General features: G+C 40.1%; 1 protein-coding gene across 2 annotated transcripts in view; it reads left to right on the plus strand.

Annotated features, from left to right (window-relative positions):
- Positions 1-24,210, plus strand: part of LOC124622061 (Bardet-Biedl syndrome 7 protein homolog) — a 148,118-nt gene that overhangs the window by 99,655 nt on the left and 24,253 nt on the right. For both annotated transcript variants that reach the window (XM_047147634.1, XM_047147635.1), the window contains 3 exons: positions 2,057-2,209; positions 8,954-9,156; positions 9,311-9,475. In XM_047147634.1, the coding sequence (XP_047003590.1) occupies positions 2,057-2,209; positions 8,954-9,156; positions 9,311-9,475 (521 nt within the window). The remainder of the gene's footprint in view (positions 1-2,056; positions 2,210-8,953; positions 9,157-9,310; positions 9,476-24,210) is intronic.

A 24,210-nucleotide genomic window follows, 5' to 3' on the forward strand; every position in this document is an offset into this window, starting at 1 on the left:
TTCAGTTTTAATCTACAGTTCATAACCAATAGATTGTGGCCAGAATCCACATCTGCCCCTGGAAATGTCTTACAATTTAAAGCCTTGTTCCTAAATCTCTGTGTTACCATTATATAACCTATCTGATACCTTCTAGTATCTGCAGGATTCTTCCATGTAAACAACCTTCTTTTATGATTCTTGATCCAAGTGTTAACTATGATTAAGTTATGATCTGTGCAAAATTCTACCAGATGGCTTCCTCTTTCATTTCTTACCCCCAATACATATTCACCTACTATGTTTCCTTCTCTCCCTTTTCCTACTCTCAAATTCCAGTCACCCATAACTATTAAATTTTTGTTTCCCTTCACTACCTGAATAATTTCCTTTGTCTCCTCATACATTTCTTCAATTTCTTTGTCATCTGCAGAGCTAGTTGGCATATAAACTTGTACTACTGTAGTAGGCGTGGGCTTCGTGTCTATCTTGGCCACAATAATGTGTTCACTATGCTGTTTGTAGTAGATTACCCGCACTCCTACTTTTTTATTCATTATTAAACCTACTCCTGCATTACCCCTATTTGATTTTGTATTTATAACCCTGTATTCACCTGACCAAAAGTCTTGTTCCTCCTGCCACCGAACTTCACTAATTCCCACTATATCTAACTTTAACCTATCCATTTCCCTTTTTAAATTTCCTAACCTACCTGCCCGATTAAGGGATCTGACATTCCACACTCCGATGCGTAGAACGCCAGTTTTCTTTCTCCTGGTAATGACATCCTCTTGAGTAGTCCCCGCCTGGAGATCCGAATGGGGGACTATTTTACCTCCGGAATGTTTTACCCAAGAGGACGCCATCTTCATGTAACCATACAGTAAAGCTGCATGCCCTCGGGAAAAATTATGGATGTAGTTTCCCCTTGCTTTCAGCCGTTCGCAGTACCAGCACAGCAAGGCCGTTTTGGTTAGTTTTACAAGGCCATATCAGTCAATCTTCCAGACTGTTGCCCCTGCAACTACTGAAAAGGCTGCTGCCCCTTTTCAGGAACCACGTGTTTGTCTGGCCTCTCAACAGATACCCCTCCGTTGTGGTTGCACCTACGGTACGGCCATCTGTATCGCTGAGGCACGCAAGCCTCCCCACCAATGGCAAGGTCCATGGTTCATGGGGGGGATCCGTGTCCTACCTTTTTTAATGTCCAACATATTATCATGAATCACAGTAACTTCAGTGTAATTATCGTCTTTGAGTAAAAGTATCATTCGTGTTTATCTCATTGTGTATTTCTTTTAGTTACCTTCTCTTCTATATTGTTGCAATTCTTTCTAATTTACGGTGTAAGTTTCATTAAAGTATGTTACTTGGCTGTAACAGATCTTGCAAAAGTTACTTTTGTCCTTAAGTTTTGCCCACCAGTACATCATGAAAATTTTTTCACAGAAGGAAACTGTGTTTCTGTCTTGTTATGACTATTAAGGGAAGTGGTTCTCATGTTCAAAAGGTCATTATCAAACTGTACACTTTCAAATGATTACTAAAAATTATTTTTTAATTGAATCAACTGTGGGTTCTTGGTGAGACATCGTAAATTAACTGAACAAACACTGTTTTCTTGCCTTGTTTCACAAATTTTGTTATTGTTACTGCACAACCTAGGTTTCAGGTTATAATCCCATTTTCAACTTGAAGTGCTTAACGGCCTCATAACCTGAAACCTAGGTTGTGCAGTAACAATAACAAAATTTGTGAAGGAAGGCAAAAAGTACTTGAAAATGGGCTTATAATTCGAAACCTAGGTTGTGCAGTAACAATAACAAAATTTGTGAAGGAAGGCAAAAAACAGTGTTTGTGCAGTTAATTACTAAAAGTAACATAAAAAGGGCTATTTCAGTACTAGTATTTAAATAAAAGCGATAGTATGACTGCTCATTGAGATACAGGTAACTTTAATACTGCTTTTACTCTCATAGTGTGTAGAATAATTGTGAAAATAATGGAAGTTGCACTGTTTATTTGCATAATAAATACAATTAATGGTATTGGTAACATGCTGTTACTTTGACAGATGGTGCTCTGCAAGGAGGATGCATCATACTTGCTAAGTCTTGAGGTACAGGCACCTATAGACAATGTCCTTATACAGAGTGATGTACAGATTGACCTTCTGGATGTTGAAAAAAATTCAGCTGTTGTTAGTTACAGTAAATGCGACTCCTCGGTATGTATTATGTATTATTTATATATTTTGCATTGCAGTGAAGTTTTCCAATCCTATTGTGTAAATTCATTTTGATAATGATGGTGGGTGTAAAATATCCAATCTCACTTGTCACTGTAAGTGTTTTAAGTCTAGGAAAAATATATTACCAGGCATCCAGTGAAAAGGGAATAGAAAATATAGTCAACTATAACACTTTGCTACACAATGAAACTGAGTGTCAGTTTACTCACTTAGCTTTTTCTGCACTTGTAGCATTGAATGTGCATGGAAGGATGAGAATTAGAAAATTAATTATTGCTGAATCACAGACCATATTACACTATGGGAATACTGTAAGATCAACGCTGAGGTGACAAAAGTCATGGGAAACCTCCTAATATCTCATTGGACCTCCTTTGCCTGGAGTAGCACAGCATCTCAATATAGCACGGACTTAACAAGCCGTTGAAAGTCCTTGCAGAAATACATAGCCCTGCTGCCTCTATAGCCATCTGTGATTGCGAAAGCAATGCCGGTGGAGGATTTTGTGCACAAATTGACCTCTCGATTATGTCCAATGAATGTTTGATGCGGTTCATTTAGGGTGATCTGGTGGTCAAACCATTAGTTCGAATTGTCCAGAATGTTCTTCAAACCAGTCACGAGCAGTTGTAGTCCGTGACATGGCACATTGTCATCCATAAAAATAAAGTTCATGAATGGATCTCTACATAGTCAAACACAAACATTTCCAGTCAATTATCAGCCAAGTTTGACTAGAGGACCCAGTCCATTTCATGCAAATGCAGTCCACACCATTATAGAGCCACCACCAGCTTGTAGAGTGCCTTGTCGACAGTAAGGCTTCACGGGGTCTGCACCGTGCTTGAACTGTACTATCAGCTTATATCAACTGAAATAAGGACTCATCTGATCGGGCCGAAGTTTCCCAGTCATCTGTGGTCCGACCAATATCGCCACGAGACGAGGAGACGCACTGCAAGCGATATCGTGCTGTTAGCAAAGGCACTCACTCCGTTCATCTGCTGTGATAGACCATTAAGGCTGAATTTCACCAAACGGTCCTAACAAATATGTTCGTCGTACATCCCACATTGATTTCTGTGGTTATTTCACGCAATTTTGCTTGTCTGTTGGCACTGACAACTCTGCACAAACACTGCTGCCCTCGATCATTAAGTGAAGGTCATCGACCACTGCTTTGTCCGTGGTAAGAGGCAGTGCCTGAAATTTTGTATTCTTGGTACACTGTTGACTGTGGATCTCAGAATATTGAATTCCCTAATGATTTCCGAAATGGATGTCCCATTTGTCTATCTCCAACTACCATTTCACATTCAAAGTCTGTTAATTCCTGTTGTGCTGCTATAATCATACCAGAAACTTTTCCACATGAATCACCTGAATGCAAATGACGGTGCCGCCAATGCCCAGCCCTTTTATACCTCTTGTACACGATTCTACCGCCATCTGCATAAGTGCATATCACCATCCCGTGACTTGTCAGTTCAGTGTAGTATAGGCTGTACAAACAACAGTGAAGTCTGTGATGGGTGAATTATGTGATATCAGCCCATTTTTATCGTGGCTAGATTGTGGATTCCTGATAAGTGGAAGACTCGATTGCTTTTCATGTATTACAGTACCAGTAACATACCTGTGGTGCCTCAGTCTAGAGGAAATGATCCTTGCCAGTCAACTGCCATGTTGGAAGGGTGATAAGATTCACTGTCATCTCTGGCTGGCTGTAACATAGGATCGATGGACCAATCTGCAGTGAACCACTCACCACAATCCAATACTGGGCAACAACTGGCAAGCAACCGTACCATCCAAAAACAGTACGAGGACGCACAGTTCCTGCATGTTTAAATTCAGAAAAAAACCGTATACAGTACAAATAGAGGTTAGATTTATGCCTTTTGTGTAACTGCGCATAGATAAGTATCCATGATTAAGACAAATAAGTTATTGTTATTGTAGGTCATGCTACAGAAGAATGCTGAAGATTAGATGGGTAGATCACATAACTAACGAGGAGGTATTGAATAGAATTGGGGAGAAGAGGAGTTTGTGGCACAACCTGACTAGAAGAATGGATCGGTTGGTAGGACACGTTCTGAGACATCGAGGGATCACGAATTTAGTATTGGAGGGCCACGTGGAGGGTAAAAATCGTAGAGGGAGACCAAGAGATGAATACACTAAGCAGATTCAGAAGGATGTAGGATGCAGTAGGTACTGGGAGACGAAGAAGCTTGCACAGGGTAGAGTAGCATGAAGAGCTGCATCAAACCAGTCTCAGGACTGAAGACCACAACAACAACATTGTAGGTCAGCTAAGACACACCCAGAAAAAAAATTATATATATATATATATATATGATTATAATATAGGGAATCATTCCACGTAGGAAAAATATATCTAAAAACAAAGATGATGTGACTTATCAAATGAAAGTGCTGGCAGGTCGACAGACACACAAACAAACACAAACATACACACACAATTCAAGCTTTCGCAACAAACTGTTGCCTCATCAGGAAAGAGGGAAGGAGAGGGAAAGACGAAAGGAAGTGGGTTTTAAGGGAGAGGGTAAGGAGTCATTCCAATCCCGGGAGCGGAAAGACTTACCTTAGGGGGGAAAAAGGATGGGTATACACTCGCACACACACACACACATATCCATCCACACATATACAGACACAAGCAGACATATTTAAAGACAAAGAGTTTGGGCAGAGATGTCAGTCGAGGCGGAAGTGCAGAGGCAAAGATGATGTTGAATGACAGGTGAGGTATGAGTGGCGGCAACTTGAAATTAGCGGAGATTGAGGCCTGGTGGTGTCTGACATATCCTCTCTTCCCGTTACCCACCAGGCCTCAATCTCCACTAATTTCAAGTTGCCGCCACTCATACCTCACCTGTCATTCAACATCATCTTTGCCTCTGCACTTCCACCTCGACTGACATCTCTGCCCAAACTCTTTGTCTTTAAATATGTCTGCTTGTGTCTGTATATGTGTGGATGGATATGTGTGTGTGTGCGAGTGTATACCCGTCCTTTTTTCCCCCTAAGGTAAGTCTTTCCGCTCCCGGGATTGGAATGACTCCTTACCCTCTCCCTTAAAACCCACTTCCTTTCGTCTTTCCCTCTCCTTCCCTCTTTCCTGATGAGGCAACAGTTTGTTGCGAAAGCTTGAATTGTGTGTGTATGTTTGTGTTTGTTTGTGTGTCTGTCGACCTGCCAGCACTTTCATTTGGTAAGTCACATCATGTAAATTAGTGTACCCTTTTAGAGGTTTCCATTCACTCAAGATTTATTGTTGGAACAGTATATGAAATGATTACATTTACAGATCAGTAGCACAAGCAGTTCTGAGTCACCACGTATCAACCCTTGCTGAAATGTACATATTAGAACATGGTGTAGCCTTCACAGGTGGCACTGCTGGTGTTGACTCTGGCGTCCAGTCAATCATACAGATGGTGAATCTGTCCTAGGATACATAATGCCATGCCAGCTCAACTTGTTCCCATAGTTCTGGTAAGAGTTGTTGTTTGATGAGTTGCTTGAGTCACATCATACTCACATGTGGTCGATTGGAGACAAGGCCAGAGAATATGCTGGCCAGGGAAGTTGCTGCATGTCTGGCAGAGCACATTAAGCCTTTTGGGCAGTGTGTGGATGAGCACTATCCTGTCGCAACAACACGTCACCTTCCTGTTGCCAGAATGGCGAAAGAACGGATCTAACAACATTCTGCATGTACCGAGCACTGGTTAGTGTCCCCTCTGGAAACACCAAACATGGATGAGAGTTGTAGCTTATCACACCCCAAGCCATAAGACCTGGGTAGGGGCCAATGTGTCTTGGACAAATGCATTATGTGAGACAGTGCTCACCAGATCTATGTTGTATGTGTTAGTGACCATCATTTGTGTGCTGATGGAATCTACTGTCATTGCTGAAGACTACAGACTGCCATCCCATCTTCCAAGTGATCCTCTGACAGCACCAGTTGAGCTGTGCACATTGATGTTGTGGCATGAGTATAAGATGGGCTAGAGGTGGTTGTCCTAACACATCTGGGCTCTCAAGTCCTCTTACCTGGGCTGTGGTAGCTGTATGATTGGCCACTGCTGCCCTTACAGTGCGATGATCCTGGTGAGAATCCAGAACCTTGTCAGTGGGCGTGAGACAGTTCACATGACCACTGATTCCAGCATCAGTGCACAACTGGTGCAGCACATCCAACTTGCGTGGCAATTCTCTAAAAGGACCATCCAGCCACTCATAAGGCCACAGTTTGACCCCTTTCAAACTCACTAGTCAGCTATAGGATGCGCGAGTGCATCTCTGTGGCATGGTTGACTGCCTGCTTCACATGTTTGCTAACACTGAGCCTTCTGTCTGTGAGCATTCCTTTTAAAAAAGTAGACACAGATGGTACTATGGTAGCTATGCCACTACACTATCTGTTTACAGATGCCATTGAAACCCATATCAGTATGTCCACTAACCCCCAGGTGGCATATGCTGTCATCAGATCAAAATAGACATCGTGTTTCCAGGTGTACTACATTTTCTCCCCCAGCAGTGTATGTTTGTTGTATTGGTGAATGATGTTTACATGAACATCAACATGGTAGGGTGGTCTGCAGTTTGTACATCCAGTAGGTGACTGTTACAGCTGCAGACTAATGTATACAATGTGGAAGTGGGTCTACGGAGAATATCCAAGAAATAGGACAAGGCATTCCAAATCATAAAATATATGCAAGCCTTGCTACAGTAAATGTTCCATATTGTACAGTGCAAAAAGGAATGCTGTCTGAGCAGAGCTATTTTTGAGAACATTTGTACAAGCTATGGATAATATTAAAGTACACTTGTACCTGCTATGAGATGTGAAGCACCAGTTGAGCCATGCATGTCGATGCTGTGGCATGAGTGGAGGATGGGATAGAGTGTGCGTGCCCATTGTCCCACTGCTAATAACCAGTTCACAACAGTTCATGTTGACACATCTGGGCTCAGAAGCCCTCTTATCTTTGCTGCAGTAGCTGTATGAACTGCCCTTTCAAAATGACAATCCCGGTGGGCATCTGTGCTTTGTGGGATTTCTGGAACCTCACCTACATATGTGAGAATATTCAGGTGACAACTGAAACCAGCATTATTGCACAACTGGTGCAGCACATACAGCCTGTGTGGAACTTCTCCGAAAAGACCACCTTGCCACTTAGATGGCCACAATTATCCACCTTTCAAACCCACTCAGTTGGCTGTAGGAAGCATGAGTGCATCTATGTGGCTTGGTTGCTTCACACATTTGCACCATGCTGAGCCTTATAGATGTGATGATTCCCTATTAAATGGTGGACACGCATGGTACTCTGGTAGCTGGTAGCTATGCCACTACGCTGTATGTTGGCGCACAATGTTGAAACCATTATCGGTACATCCACTATCCCCTAGGTAGCATATGCCACTATCAGATAAAAATTGACATCATCTTTCCAGTTGTCCTTCTTTTTTACCGATCAGCATATTTGTTGGTTGCAGCTGAACATTTACATCCACTTTAGATAAAAAGTTTTTTATGGCAGTTGGCACCTCACACAAGTTAGGCAGTTATGTTCAGAGCCAGCTTGCAAAGTTTTGTAAGGTGTTTGTTGCATATTCTGAGGCTCTCTGTGAAAATGTAGATATCACAAGCACACAACTGAAATGAAATTCTTAACAGCATTGCAGAAAGTGTAGAAAAACTAGGTTTGACATGGAATTTATTAGTTTTTGTGTCTACAGACAAAGCACCAGATATGTTGGGTAATAAATCAGGATTTGTAGTGCAACTGAAAGGGAAAATAAAAAAAGTTTCCAGTAGATCTGCAGTGTGAAGTAATGGATTTGCAATGTGACAGGCAGATTTTTCCAAACATTTCCATCAAGTTTGATTTCCCCATTCACACAAATCATGACACAGCTTCTCGCCCTATTCACTGTGATGATGGAGAGGGTACAGTGCTTGCTGCTTGCAGGCCTGCACTCATCATCTGCTTGTGGTGCACGTTTGTTGTGAAGCTCCACTCTAAATTAATAAAAATCTCCTAACTGCTCTTAATTTTAGTAGTTCTTTTCAAGATATTGACTGTTGTTTATTATGCAATAGCAAACTACCAGTCATTCCTCACTTAGTTCATTATAAGACATTACAGCAAACTACAACTCATTCATTACTTAGTCATTTATAAGCTGAACAGGTTTTTAAAAATTTCTTCCAGTATATTCCCATATCAGTAACACACAGAAAATGCTTCTGCTTTCACTATTTTTATGCTTGTGTTGTCCTAAATTGTTTTGTTTAAACTTCAGATACATATTTTTTTGTTGCAATTATATCAGTCTTTGCAATAAATTTCTTAGGTGATATTCAATACACCGTACCTATTCCTGAAGCTCCTTCTGAGTTTAGCTATTTAGTCATACACATCAACAACAAAATATGCTTGCTGTAACCTAACCAAAACTTTTATATTTAAGTTTAATGTGATATTGATAAGCTCTGTATTACTGATACAATTTCTTATGTGCCAAATAATTTTTTCTTCTGCTTTCCATTTTCTCTCTTCCTTATCCTTGTTTCTTTTCAAAAGGAAATATGTATTGTATACATCTGAGACCCCATGTTGTAATATATATAAACTATTAATTTTTTCACTTATACATTTGCAGAGTGGTAATCATCTCTTGGTGACCTACCGCTGTCAGGTTAATGTGACAAGACTTGAAGTGAAGCTTCGAACAGTAGAAGGACAGTATGGAACACTAAGGGCATATGTAACTCCACTTGCTCAGCCAAAGAGTTGCACACTGAAAACATTTGCCATCAAGCCACTCTCTTTACATGCCCGCTGCCACCATCCTGATCAAACAAGGTTAGTACAATTATAATAGCAGATATGGAAGCATGTGGCCTGACTTTCTGTGTTGTGTTGGATGGCTAGTTACAATATTAAATTAATTGCTGTGGAAATGTAGTTACCTTTCCAGTAGTGAATCAGCTAATAAAAATGTCTCATGAATTTACAGACCATTTAATGTTCTGACACTGAAAGGTTCCTTCAGCCTGGCAGAAGTACATACATGGATATGCTTTTGCCTGCCTGAAGTTCCAGAGAAGCCACCTATGAATGAAAAAAATGTTCTTGCATTTAAATCAGCCTTCACTGATACTATGTTGCTTTGTTCTTACTGGTGAGTTACATAGTTCCAAGATTAATACTTGATATGAAGCCAAATAAAAAATTATTTCTTTATTTGTTGTATTTGCTTGATGGTTTTTCATTATTATTGCAATTTACTGTAAGCTTTCAACTCTTTGGAATATAAATTTTTGTATAAACTGGCATGAAAAGTTCTATAGTTCCCACTGTGTGTGGTAAGAGGAGCAACTCGTGTGTTCTGTACATATTAGTTTCTCAGATTATTTCGTGTCAGTTTCTATGTGTGGTTGTTGGTTGTCACTGATCTGTTATTGACTCTTGGAAATGTTCTTGAATTGTGGTGTAGAACATTACAGCTACTTTTCTTACTGTCATTATCAGGTGTTTCTATGACATATTGACCATAATCCTTGCAAGATTGTTTATTAAGCTGTTCTCAGAGGTGCCCCATTAAATGCCACAAATTATTGTGATGTTATTGAAGCCCATATATTTCTGCTTATAGTTATGCAGAGCTCTTCTCAGCTGGAACCTACACCCGCCATTTATCGAGTTGTCAGTAATATGAATTTGTAATGTTTCTGTTTAAATGAAGTTAGTTGCAGGTGAAAATTGACTGCAACTTTACCTTCAGCCCCTTCTGCATCTTGTGTAAATGGCTCCAGATTTGCTACACTTCAAAATAAAAATGCTGTGTTGGAACACTTCCCACTTGTCTTGGGATGTAGTATTGATCATAGACCATTTTTCATTGGCTTAAAAAGTGATAAATGATGATACCATATTTTTCAACAAGAGTGCAAAGGCCGTACTTAACGCAATATCTGTTGAATAAAATATTTCATTTGACATAAGTAAATCCATTTCTGCAAATCAATTGCAGCTAACTTTTCCATAACAGATATATTATTTTTCAATTTGAAACGGGAAATTCTTGATTCATAAGTACATCTAACATGACAAAAAGTAGTTTCAATATCTTATATTTTCATTGTAAATGGCAGTTTTACAGGCCCAAAACAATATGGGTTGCACTAAGTGGTGAGTAAAATGACATGATTTGTTAGAACCTTTGGACTATAGAACTAACTTGTCTCTCTTATCTCTAACAGGAATATTTTTATAACAGTTTTTACTTAACTCTTTTTGAATATGTAGCATTATGTCACCATCAGCTATTATGCATTCATGAAAATAATCAGTTTTTGAAAATCAATAAAATTGGATAGATAAAAAAATCAGTTCACCGAGCAGCAGCAGAAGAAACCACATAAAAGAGTTATGGAAGTTTGCAAGCTCTTGGAGCCAGTGATTTCTTCCTTCAGCAGAAAGGTTAAAGGGAAAGGAAGAGCAATGAAAGAAAACATTGTGCAAGTATTAGGAAAAGTCACCCAGAACCCCAATATTTACTGGGCAAGATGAGAAGGTAAGACTAATTGTTGGGCACTGCTCTGAACAAGATTTGAAAACCTGAGAGCTTAAGGGTGGAAGATAGGGTAATAAACAAGACAGATATCACTGACAAACATCATGTAACAGTTAAATAAGAGAAGAAAGCTAGGTGTGTTATATGTGGTAGACAGGTGAGGATAGGGTGCAGAAAAATAGATGGGTCAGGAAATAAAAAAATATAAAAAACTAAAATGGAGGGAAGCAAAGGAATAGTTACTGAAAAGAAATGCTGAGACTAAAGAAATTAACATAAATTTTGAGTGAGGAGACCTAAGAACATTTTGTAATGCCAGTTCCCACCTGCAGAGTTGTGAGAATCTGGTGTCAGGTGGGAGAATCCAGGTGGCACATGTGGTCAAGCAAGTACTGAGGTCACAACTGTCATGTTGCAGAGCATATTCTGCACTGGGATATTGTGTATTGCCAGTACACAGTCTGTCAATGTCCAGTGTTGTATTTGTACTGCTGTAGAAGGCCAAACAGGGTTTACATACCAGCTAATACACAACACTGCCCTCCCTTTGATAGTATAGCACAGTAGAGCATCGATTATCTGAACGACACCTTAACTGAACTGTTCTCATTTTCACATTCCACACAATGCCTCGACCCCCTCTTCCCTGATCCTGTGATGAGTTGTTAACCTAAAAGGTTAGAGGAGGGAATGTCTTGCAACCTAGATTGCTAATGAGTACAAGACTGATAAGTCAACAATTGCTGATACAATAAAATGTAAGATGAGCCACAAATTCTATATCTATGCTTGATTCTACTGATGGTTCATCAAGTTGTAGAACTATGAAGCTTGCCACAAACACAGATCTTGATTGTGTTGTTTACTAGTGGTTTACACAAAAAGATCACAAGGAGTATTTATCTCTCGTCCCATTCTGTGTGAAAAGGCAATTCGGTTTTATGAAAAGTTCGGATGGCTGATGAATTTTAAAGCTATCATGGGTTGGTTAAAATGCTTTAAGTCAAGACATGGCATTCGTGAGCTTCAAATACAAGGAGAAAAACTGTCTGCTGATTCTTTCAAAATCATACTCAGGGAAGTATTGAGGGAAGTAGATTATGCTCTCAAAAGTGTTTACAATGCTGACAAAACTGGACTCAACTGCAGAGTTTTACCAAAAAAACTCTTGCTTCACAATCAGGAATTAACATCATGGACCTAAAACAAGCAAGGATCTTACTACTGCTTTAACTTATGCTAGTGCTACTGGTAGATACAGATTGCCCAAGCTCATCATTGGTAAAAGTAAGGAATAGTGTTGCTTCAAACACATTGATATGTCTGTGATGCCTATTCTTTACATCTGATAAATGAGTACCTGGCTGGAAGGATTTATGGAAGTTTTTGTACCCTCTGTAAAAGCTCATCAGTTAAAAAATGGCAAAAGGGAGGAAACATTACTGCTCCTTGACAACACACCATCTCATCTATCCTGTAACATCTTAAACAAACAGAGCAAATTGAACAGCATAGAGACAGAAGTGATGACACTTTCTGCAGGACCTGACCATCATTTTGCAGGACACTGCTCAAGCACATACAGTGCAAGCTGTTACTGATTTGTTTGACTGCTGAGGCTTCTACGTGCTATACCACCTACTGCCCTCCCCTGACATAAGCCCTCAAGTTCAATTCGATTTCTAAACTGAAGAAAACACTTCACGGCATTCGCTTCAGAACTGCTACAAATTTTTTGGGCAATAGACCGCGCCACTCGAACTGTCAACACAACTGGCACTGCTAAGAGTATCCTATGACTTCCACATTCCTGGCAACAGGTTATACACAATGCTGTTGACTACTTTGAAGGTCAGAAAGTCTTTGAAACACATATCTATTTTGTACAAGCTGTAAATAAATAGTTGCCACTATTAAAGTTCCAACCTTCGTATATAGGTTTCTGTACATTCACCATTTGTTATTATCACTTGCAAATAAAAAAAGTAATTGGAAATCAGCTTTTATATAGATCTAGATTGTACATCTGTAAGTATATTAAAAATGAGATTTCTTTATTATGGTCCAAAAATTTTAAGTGAATTATATACACACATAAAAAAGAAAACTGAATCCACAAAAACTCAAAAATAAATTATTCCATACAGTATCTAAATATTTGGCATGTTGGTATGCAAATCCCAATTATCATTTTGTTTTCTGTAAATAAACCTGCATTATGACTGTTATATTACTCTAAAAGTCATCAAAATAATTACATAAGCATTAAATATGTAATAGAAGAGTAATAGCAACTATTTTGAATGCAGCTGCTCTTCTGCCAATTTCTTGCATGTGATATAAAATATGGCTAGTATATTTGCTAAGTACTTGAGCCACTTAATTTTAATGTTAGCTAGTTATTACTTTAGTGGATAGAAGTAGTTGTTCATGGCTGTGGTAATGTTTATTTTCACATCTACCACATCCCAGAAAGTTCTCCCACATGATGGGCCCTGAAGGCCTGAATGATCAAGTGATGTTGCAGGAACATCATATGGTTTCTTGACACATTTTCTAGCATTTTTCCTACAAGCACAATGATAAAACATTCAGTAACTAGCTGGGTGTGAATCATTAACCCAGTAAATGTAAAATGAGTTTCATCAGTGATAAGTTTAGGAATCTCACAGGCCAAAAAATGATGTCCTCCCATTTCAAAACATCTTGAATATGTTACTTGTGCAGAAGTTTATAATGATATGTTGCATTTTTTATTATCTGCATTTTCTACAGTGTCAGTGACCAGTGATTATGCAGTAGCTTGCATTTTTGGTTTGATGTGAGAGTGTAGTGAAAATCACTATCTAGAACATACCAAGGTTCATTTTGTTTTCTTATCTTTATTCCATATAGCTAAAAATATTAATAGTGTAACTTTTGCTCCCTATAGCACAAGTTACATAGTTTACTCTCATGTTATACCAACCTCAGCATAGTCTTCAATTAGTCTCTTACTGTTGGTATTAGTATTTTCTTTCTTATTATTAAATAGCTGTACATATTATAAGAAACATAATCAAATAATGGAAAGTCCAGGATGGAATAACAACAGTATTATGAAAAGGATGATTGCTATTCATCAAGGAGAGTGAGGCACTGAGTTGCAGGCAGGCACAATGAACAGACAGCTAAACATTTAAGCCTCCACACAAGCACAGCTCACGCAGACATGACCGCTGTCTCCGGACGGTGTGGCCTGACTTATAAGATACACAGATTGACAGGGCTATATTTGTGCGCAGATAAAAGAGGAATTAGCTGCTAGCAGAATAAGCTAAAGCTATATTGGCTGTGGTTGACAGGCTTTAGGCTGCTGTTCTGACCTGTGGCAGTGTTTGGATACCTGTGACAAATCCAATGACACCTCGAGTGTACCCATCATCATCTGCCAGCCTTGATATCAGTGCACCACCTAGTTCACATAATCCAGTGAATTAGCTCTTCTTTAGGCATAAATGTATGTGGATATTGATGACATAGCTGTCTCTTTATGGTCAGGCAGTTGATACAATATGCTGCCCATTGTGGATACAGCTGACAAGGAACACCTTGGGAGCAAGATCACAAAAGGCCAATGATTTTTATGGCATTTGACACGCCACAATATTGGCTGCTAATGGCAGTAGCGGTTGGGACTGGATGTATCCAATGGTGATGTCGTATTCGCTCAACTGTGCGGACAATGTCCGTGAGGAGTACAATGATGACAATATATGCTTAACAATTGAAAGTGATACTGAAACAGTTGTCAAGTCATGTAGTTCATCATTCATGTTGGACAGGGAGCCACAAATCCTGTCTCCAGTGAAACATAGTAAAGGACAACCATTGTCCAAGGAGCGGTTACTAAACATTACATACATGGAAGATTATCCACAGCATAGTTAAAAAAAAGTATGAACAGATTTTGACAGCAATGTGACTGTGTAGTGCATAAGAAAAACTACAGATATTCAAGGGGGACATGGCGCAATTTCTGGGGTATCCATGACAGTGATCTACTATGCTATGTATATCAGATAGATTACAGTGGTTCCAAAGGAAGCAGATTACAGTGGTTCCGAAGGAAGCAGTAGATGGTTGCGTGAGTTCAAACATTGCTACAGAACTGTAAGACATAAGATAATGAAATTTCAGACAAAGCACCAACTTGATGATGCACAGAAAACTACAGAATCGTTGTAGATGAGGTAAATAAACTTGTCTCATCATTCCGTAAAGAATTTGTTTTCATTTCCAACCAATCAGGGTTTGAAGAGGAAAGGAACCCGGGAAATTAGAGGTAACAAGAGAGTTGTATCAAAATCAGTAACATTAATACCTTAATGCATTCTTAAACAACTATGCTGACTGTTAATCTATATGGTAAATTGGCTGCAAAGTTATTAATTGTGCTGTAAGAAGTTGGAGGGTGCAGTGCGTGATATTGCAAGGGCAGTAGGGAAGGTATAAGAGAAACACAACTATGGTATGAGCATTGTTTTTGGCTAATAACTAGTCAAAATAAACTACTTTTGCTTGATTCCTTGTCTGCATATAAGAAACCATACTCCTTAGACCAAACTATCCCTCCTAAAAAGTGTGTGACATTGCACTTCATACCACCTGGAACCACTGGACAAATTCAGCCTCTGGATATTTGTTTTTTCTGTGCCTATAAAACATATTATGCACTATCTGCAGTTGCCCCACAAAGGATAACCGGTTTTACAATAAGCTCCACAACAGACTGTTTCTCATTCGGTTGCATGCCATCACATTCCATCAGTTCTCATAACCCCGTTACACCAATATGATTCTCTTTGCATTCTTTAAGACTGGATACCTAGCTGTACATTCTGCATATTTGTAACTCCCACGGACTTCACACCTGATATTGATGGTGCAAACATTTACGATCATTGTGGCATGCCATTTCTCATTTGGTATTCATGGTGCAAGTTAATTGTTTGTTTTCGACATTTCTTGAATGTTGATGATTTTGTGAAGTGTAATACATACATCCCAGAGAATTTTGATCTCTGCACCTCCTGCTCACTCATTTTCTCTTGCTCTCCTGATGAACATGGTGAGTCATTAGCAGCTAATATTCTTCGTGCCGTAATTGTTAACACAACACTTTCAAATGAGCCTTACTAAAGATTGAACTTGTTACTTCACGCTCGAAGGGTTGCTTGCAAGTGATGTGTTTCATTCTTATTCTTGTATGCTTCTTCTTACACACAGTGTTTACTAACTGACACACTTGACTATTTACTAACAGGAAGTCAGGACAGCAAGCTCGCATTCTAAATCCCTCACATGGTGAAATATTAAGTGTGGCACGTAGCAGGCTAGCTAGACTACGTGAAAGACAGCACAAGTAAGCCAGCTGATCTGTGGTGTTTATCAAACGATTTTCAAGAAACTATTCAATATAAAAGATTGATTCTCTCACATCCTCACTTGTCAGCTTCATGGTGAAGTGCCCATCATTTCGTTAATAATCAAAGTTATTATGATATTTTGAGATTAAATGACACATTACACAAAATACAAATAGTTTGTAATGAAAAATGTAGGTCACTATGAGTTTGCATTTGAAGCATCTTAGGTCATACATTTCTGCATATGAAATGTAGCTATCACAATGAATTATTCTTAAAACTTGAGAGGAGATTGCTATTTTTCTCCAGTCTTGCATATAGTGCATTCAGTCATGATTGTGCGCACAGAAGATAAAAACAAACAGTTCGAGATGGCAAAACGAAATTGTGGCAAATGATAGCATGCAAAGAGGAGAGTATTTTTCCACATGGTTAATATGTGAAACTTCCTTATCTACCATGATATGTAAATAGTTACAGATTTTTTTTTTTTTTTTTTTTTTTTCAGTGGAGTAATGTAATTTTTGAAGGGTTATTGATAGTTGGTGAAATGAGAACTGCTGTGGGTTTCACTATATTGTTGTTGTGGTATTCAATCTAAAGACTGGTTTGATGCAGCTCTCCATCCTACCCTCTCCTGTGCAAGTCTCTTCATCTCCGAGTAACTACCGCAACCTCCATCTCTCTGATTCTGCATACTGTATTCATCCCTTGGTCTCCCTCTACGATTTTTATCCCCCACACTTCCCTCCAGGGCTAAATTGGTGATCCCTTGATGCCTCAGAATGTGCCCTACCCTCTTCTTTTAGTCAGGTTGCGCCACAAATATCTCTTCTCCCCAATTCTATTCAGTACCACCTCATTAGTTACGTGATCTACCCATCTAATCTTCAGCATTCTTCTGTAGCACCACATTTCAAAAGCTTATATTCTCTTCTTGTTTATTGTCCATGTTTCCCTTCCATATATGGCTACACTCCATACAAATACTTTCAGAAAGGACTTCCTGACACTTAAATCTATACTCGATGTTAACAAATTTCTCTTCTTTAGAAACACTTTTCTTGCCATTAATGTCTTAAGTTAATAAATACCAAAAGGCTATGGGGAAAGAAGGCAGAGTTAAGGCGATGTTGATTTTTTATGGTGCACCCATCCACCCCACAGAAAGCCAACTTCATACAGAAGATGGGCATTTCAAAACACTGTACTTCCTGTTGATCATAATGAATTGTTGCAGCCTGTGGTCAACCAGTTGTTGAAACTGTAAAGGGACATAACAGAAGACAACTGTTGAGGAAGCTTTTGATAGAAGGTGGAAATGAAGAAGGCATTATGGCTCATCACCAAAAACTAAGTTTTTAGAGACTGCTCTTACATGGCGGTGGGAGCATAGACAATCACATTAAAAAGAGCTTGGAATAAACTGAATGGGAGCAGAAAAGAGAGGAGCAGAGAAGGGGGAGAGACCACTGAGCACATTGGCAGAAAACAGTGAACTGTGAGGGTGAAGAGACATGATTTTTGAGGAGGTGATAGGACAGAGGCCCGGAAAATGTTGGGTGGAGGTTCTGGGGACATTAGGTTATTGCAGGTTGAGGCTGGGATGATTTATGGAGTGGAGAATGTATTTAAGGGTAACTGCCATTTGTGCAGATCAGTAAAGCTGGTGATGGAGGGGAGATTCCAGATGACCCAGGTTGTAAAGCAGCCATTTAAATCAAGCGTGTTATGTTCAGCAGCATGTTGTGCAACAGAGTGATCCACTTTGCTGTTGGCCACAGTTTGGTGGTGGCCTTTCATCCTGGTGGACAGCTGGTTGGTATTTATATAATATAAAAAGCTGAGCAATGATTGTAGCAGAAGTGGTACACGATGTGGTTGCTTTCATTGGTGGCCCAGCCTTTGATGGGGTAGGACATGACTGTGACAGGTTTGGAATAGGAAGTGCTGGGTGGGTAGATTGGGCAGGTCTTGCTCCTCTGGGTTTTTCCAGAGGGTTATGATCCTTGTGGCAAGGGGTTGGGATTGGGAGTGGCATAGGGATGGACTAGGATGTTATGGAGGTTGGGTGGATGACGGAAAACTGCTTTAGGAGGGGTGGGAAGGACCTTGTGTAGGATATCCCTCATATCAGGGCATGATGGTAGGTAATAGCCCAGGCAAAGGATGTGGTTCAATTGTTCCAGTGTGGAGTGGTACTGGTTCTTTTGGGTAGTGAGACGATTTGGGATGTATAGGGGATATGGCATGGGAAATCTGTTTGCAGACTAGATTTGGGGGATAGTGTCTTTGTGAGAAGGCGTGAGTGAGATTTTCAGCCTACTGGGCAAGGGTGTTATTGTCATTGCAGATATGCCATACCTGGGTGGCTATGCTGTATAGGAAGGATTTTTGGTGTGCAGGGATGGCAGCTGCCAAAATGTGGTACTGTTGGTGGTTGGTGGGTTTAATGTGGACAGAGGTGTGGATGGAACCCACACAGAGTAGGAGGTGAGTGCCCAGGAAGCTAGGTTGAGAGCCACCTCTGCTCCCTCCACAAGATACTGCTACTGTGCAATCCCTTTTACATACCTCACACCTCTGAAGTGAGTCCCTTACACTCCAGCACCTGGAAGAGCACTCCAGACACCACCTGTGTAAGTTATCCAGCCTGCTGACATCCTACTGCTGCCTTGAGCTACCACTGTCCAACCCCTATCCTACCCACAGTGTTACTCCTCGTCAACCACTCATAGCACACAGACCATGCCTAGCTGACCTTTTAAACTTGCTCCATCCACCCAAAGCTCCTTTCCAACACTCCACTAACCGCAGAGCTGAAACAATCTCGGAATACTGTTGTTAACCTTTCCCCAAAATCCTCAGCCTCCCCAGAAGTATCAATCCTACCGAAAGGCTTCATTTTCAGCCATAAATCCAAATTTAACTATGTTGGAATTGTCAAGGACCTACAGCCCTTCTCCTAATCAGTTCAGTGGAAACTCTTCACTGCCACCAATTCCTCCAACTAAAGCCAACCTAATCTCAACCTATTAACCCGACTTTCCCAGTTCATACCACCATCCAACCATTATCCCCCCCCCCCCTTTTCAACCTAACCAACCCATGGTAACCTAGCAGGAATTCCTTACAACCAAGATGGCCTCATCATCGTTCCCTAGGTCCATTCCTGGGAGTGCCAACCTATCAGCAGAAGTGAGGACAGCTATACACAGACTCAAAACAAAGGTTCCATCACAGTTTTCATGAACTGCAGCGACAACCTGGTTGAAGGCCATGCCAGTTGTCTGACTCCTTCACCTATAAACTCTGCAAGAGTGATCCCATCCGGGAAGTCCGGCATAGCCTCCAATCCCTGCATATAGCCTTGGCCCTTCCCATAATCTTTCCCCTGAATCCATGTCCCTCCTCACCCCTATCACACCCTGCTTACTCCCCGCTTACTCATCTTCTACATGCTCCTCAAAATCCACAAACCCAACAATCCTGGGCACCCTATTATAGCTCGTTATTGTGCTCTCATTGAAAGAATTTCAGCCATCTTTGATCAATACCTCCAACCTATTGCCCGTAGTCTAGCCTCCCACATCAAAGATACAAACCACGTCCTTCACTGACTATCCCCTTTACCTCCTGGAGCCCTACTCATCACTGTTGATGCAACTTTCCCAAACACCAACATCCCTGTCACCCATGGTCTTGCCACTATTGAACACTTCCTCTCCCACTGTCCTTCAGACTCCAAACCCACTACCTCATTCCTCACATGCCTTACCTAACATACAACTACTTCTCCTTTGAAGGGATGAATGAAAAGTATACAAAAAAATCTGAACCACAGCCATGGCACCTACATGACACCCTCCTATGTCAACCTATTTATGGGTTATCTAGAGAAAACCTTGCTAGCCTCCCAGAACCCCAAACCTCTGATTTGGTTCAAGTTCATTGAAGATATCTTCGAGATGTGAACTCGGGGCCAGGACATCCTGTCCTCATTCTTTCACAACCTAGACACTCTTTTGCATGCACTTCACGTGGTCCCTCTCAACCCAGCGTGCTATATTCTTGCACATGACCTCCTTCTCTTAGAAGGCTTCATCTACACTTCAGTCCACATTAAACCCATAAACCACCAACAGTACCAGCACTTAAACAGTTGCTATCCCTTCCACACCAAAAAATTCCTCCCATAAAGCATATGCACCCAGGGATGGCTTATCTACAGTGATAGCAGCTACCTTTCCCAGTATGCTGAAGGTCTTGCAAAGGCTTTCTCACAGGAACTACCTCCAGACCTAGTCTGCAAACAGATTTCCGTGCCATATCCCCACACGCCCCAAAACCTCCCACCACCCCCAGGAACCAGCTACAAAGGAGCAACTCCTTGTCACCCATTATCACCCTGGAATGGAACAACTGAACCACATCGTTCAACAGGGTTTTGATTATCTATTATCATGCCCTAATATGAGGGACATCGAACCCAAGGTCCTTCCCACCCCTCCTAAAGTGGTGTTCCAACAGCCACCCGACTTCCATAACATCCTAGTCCATTCCAATGCCACTCCCAATCTCAGTCCCTTGCCACAAGGATCATATCCCTGTGGAACACCCAGGTGCAAGACCAGCCCAATCCATCCACCCAGCACTTCCTATTCTGGTTCTGTCACAGGTTTATCCTACCCCATCAGGGTGCGGGCGACCAATGAAAGCAGCCATGTCATGTACCAGGTGTGCTGCAATCATTGCTCTATTGGTACGACTACCAACCAGCTATCCACTAGGATGAATGGCCACTGCCAAACTGTGGCCAAGAGCAAAGTGAACAACCATGTTGGACAATATGCAATCGAAGATAACATGGTTGATTTCAATGGTTGCTTCACAATCCCAGCCACCTGATCCTCCCCTCCATCACTAGCTCATCTGAACTGTGCAGATGAGAGTTATCCTTACAACGCATTCTCCACTCCTAAAATCATCCTGGCCTCAACATACAGTAACCTACTGCCACCACACCTTCTACCCAACAGTTGCTGCCCCCTCTGTCGTATCACCACCTCCCGACTCACATCCCCTCGTCCACATAGTGCACAGCACTGCTGTTTGCCAATGCACTCACTGATCTTTTCCCCTTCTCTGCTTCTCTCCTTTCTACTCCATGGTCCCATTTGATGCTTTTCAGTTTCAGTCTGGCCTGGGCAGCCAGAGAAATCAGTGAGGAACTTGCGTGGGTGAGTACATGTATGTTTTTCTTTTCTGGTGAAGGCTTTGGCTGAATATCTAATGTGTAACAATATTTATTGGGCTGTTAGAGCCAGTTGTACCTACAGTATTCCAGGCGTCTTTCATGGACTATATGAGTCATCTGCCCAGTGTTAGAAAGGCCACACTTACAGGGGATATTGAGAATCCCCATGCTGCAGAGCATCAAACCATCTTTGATGGGACCCAAAAGTGCTGCTGTTTTCAGTGGACGACGAAAAGTCACCTGGACTTTACACTTGGCAAGGATCCAATCTATTTTTTATGTCAGGCTTTCCACATATAATAGGAAAGTCATGGATTTAAATCTTTCTGTCCTCTTCCTCTTTATTTGTGTCCAAATTACTTTTTATTCATATTGTCTTATGTATCTGTTGTGGACAATACACATTTGCTTCACGAATTCCCCTTAAATGTAAAAGCTCCTCCTGCAGACTGCTCTCATCAATAATGCTATGTGCTCTGAGAACCAAACTTCTGCAAAGACTCATCATCCGGGAAGGTTGTGTGACGTCTTTGCATGTAAGTGTAAGTCCATATGAGTCGTCTTCTGATGAACTGAGAGTTGCAAAGTGCCATCATCTTTCCGACGAACCGAAACATCTAAAAATTGCAGACATCCCTCTCTGTTGATTAACATTATGGAATGTAGGTGGTTTAAAGATTCCTGCACAGTATCCTCACCATGGGGCCATGCTACAAATGTTTCATCATCATATCTCCAAAATATTGTGGGCTTCAAACTAGCAGATTTGATTGCCTTTTCTTCACAGTCCTCCATAAACAAACTAGCCACCAAATGTAATGCACAGTGACATCATTAGTTTGTACAAAAAATTTGTTATTAAGTAATAAGAAAATGTTTGAACAAAGCAGAAGTCTCTTTAATAATATTTTTGTCAGTCATAGATAAAGATTCTAAAAGGGTAACCTTGGTGAATAAGGAAAGCACATTAAAGCTGACTAATAATAATAATAATAATAATAATAATAATAATAATAATGGTTTATTTGTCCATAATAACTTTTACAGTCGTGGTCATAGTCAGTCAGTACATACATGAACAATAATAATAGTTTAGTAGTAGAAATAAAGTACGTACAACATTAAAAATCCTTGATGGAGTACAAACATTTAGCAACTAACAGCTGCTTTAATTTTATTTTAAATATGTTTCCCTTTAACATTTTTATGGTATTTGGCAGTCTGTTGTAAAAAAATCTTCCAGCAGAAAATGGATTATGATCAGCTGCTTTTTTATTTCTGAATTTTATGTGGTAATCCTCTTTCTTCCTTGTATTATGAATATGGATATCAGTATTTATTATACTGTGCTCCATATTTTCTTTTACAAACAGTATAGTCCTTAGAACATATAATGAATACACTGTTAGTATATTATACTTAATGAAGCATTCTCTACAGGATTGACATTTACTAATATTCGCTATTATCCTAATTGCTCTCTTCTGGGCTCCAAAAGCCCTATCCATGTATACCGTTGGTGCCCCACCCCAAATCTCAATACCATATTGTAGGTGGGAGTGTATAATACCAAAATAGATTTGTCTTAAGACTGGTGGCGCTATTATGCTAGAAAGGCGTTTTAGCAGGTAGGTATTACACAAGATTTTTTTACACATGTAGCTGATGTGCTCCTTCCATATAAGATGTTCATCAACTATAATAACCAGGAATTTATGTTTATCAATTGTTTCAATTGATAACTCTGGCTCAGTATCCACTTGTCTTGATTTGCAATTTAGCATAAATTCCATTAGAATTGTCTTTTCCTTATTTAATGCCAATTTATTTTTATTCATATATTCTGTGATGAGGCTAGTGTTCTTGATGTTTTGCACTGCTACCTGTTTTGTAGGGCCCCAGCTTATGAAGGAGGTGTCGCCAGCATAATTCACAAGGTCTGCATTTTTTGGAATTATTATATCATTGATGTACACAATGAACAGAAAAGGCCCAATAATACTTCCCTGAGGGACTCCACAGTTAAGAATTTTATAAGATGATTTTACTGTTTGTATAAGTCCTCCGTTTGTATGATACAACTTAACACATTGTCTCCTGTCAGCAAGATATGATCTTAACAAATCTAATGCCACTCCTCTCACCCCATAAGTTTCTAACTTATGTAGAAGAATGGAGTGATTTACAGTATCAAAAGCCTTATATAGGTCTAGAAAGTTGCCAATAACTTTGTTTCCATCATCAAGTTTATTCAATAGTGCTTGAATAAATGTGGCTATGGCTGTTGTTGTAGACTTGCCCTTCCTGAAGCCGTGTTGAGAACTTTTTAATATATTGTACTTAGAGAAAAATTGTTCCATTTGATCAAGAAATAGCCTTTCCAACAACTTATGAAGTTCTGATGTCAATGAAATAGGCCTATAATTTTGTACATCAGTAGTTTTTCCCTTTTTATGCACTGGTCTTATTTCAGTGACTTTTAACAAGTCAGGAAATGACCCCTGTCTGAAAGACCTGTTTACTAAATGTTGCAGTGGCTTTATTAACTCATTACTGTATTTGGCTGAGATGTCATTCCAGACACTGGATGTACTTGCTTTTAAGTTGGAAATGGTTTTCAGGATTTCCTGTTCTGTAACACATCTCAGGAAGAACGAATTACTGACATTACTGGG

The sequence above is a fragment of the Schistocerca americana genome, chromosome 7 (assembly GCF_021461395.2).
Source record: "Schistocerca americana isolate TAMUIC-IGC-003095 chromosome 7, iqSchAmer2.1, whole genome shotgun sequence".
Classification (NCBI taxonomy): Eukaryota; Metazoa; Arthropoda; class Insecta; order Orthoptera; family Acrididae; genus Schistocerca; species Schistocerca americana.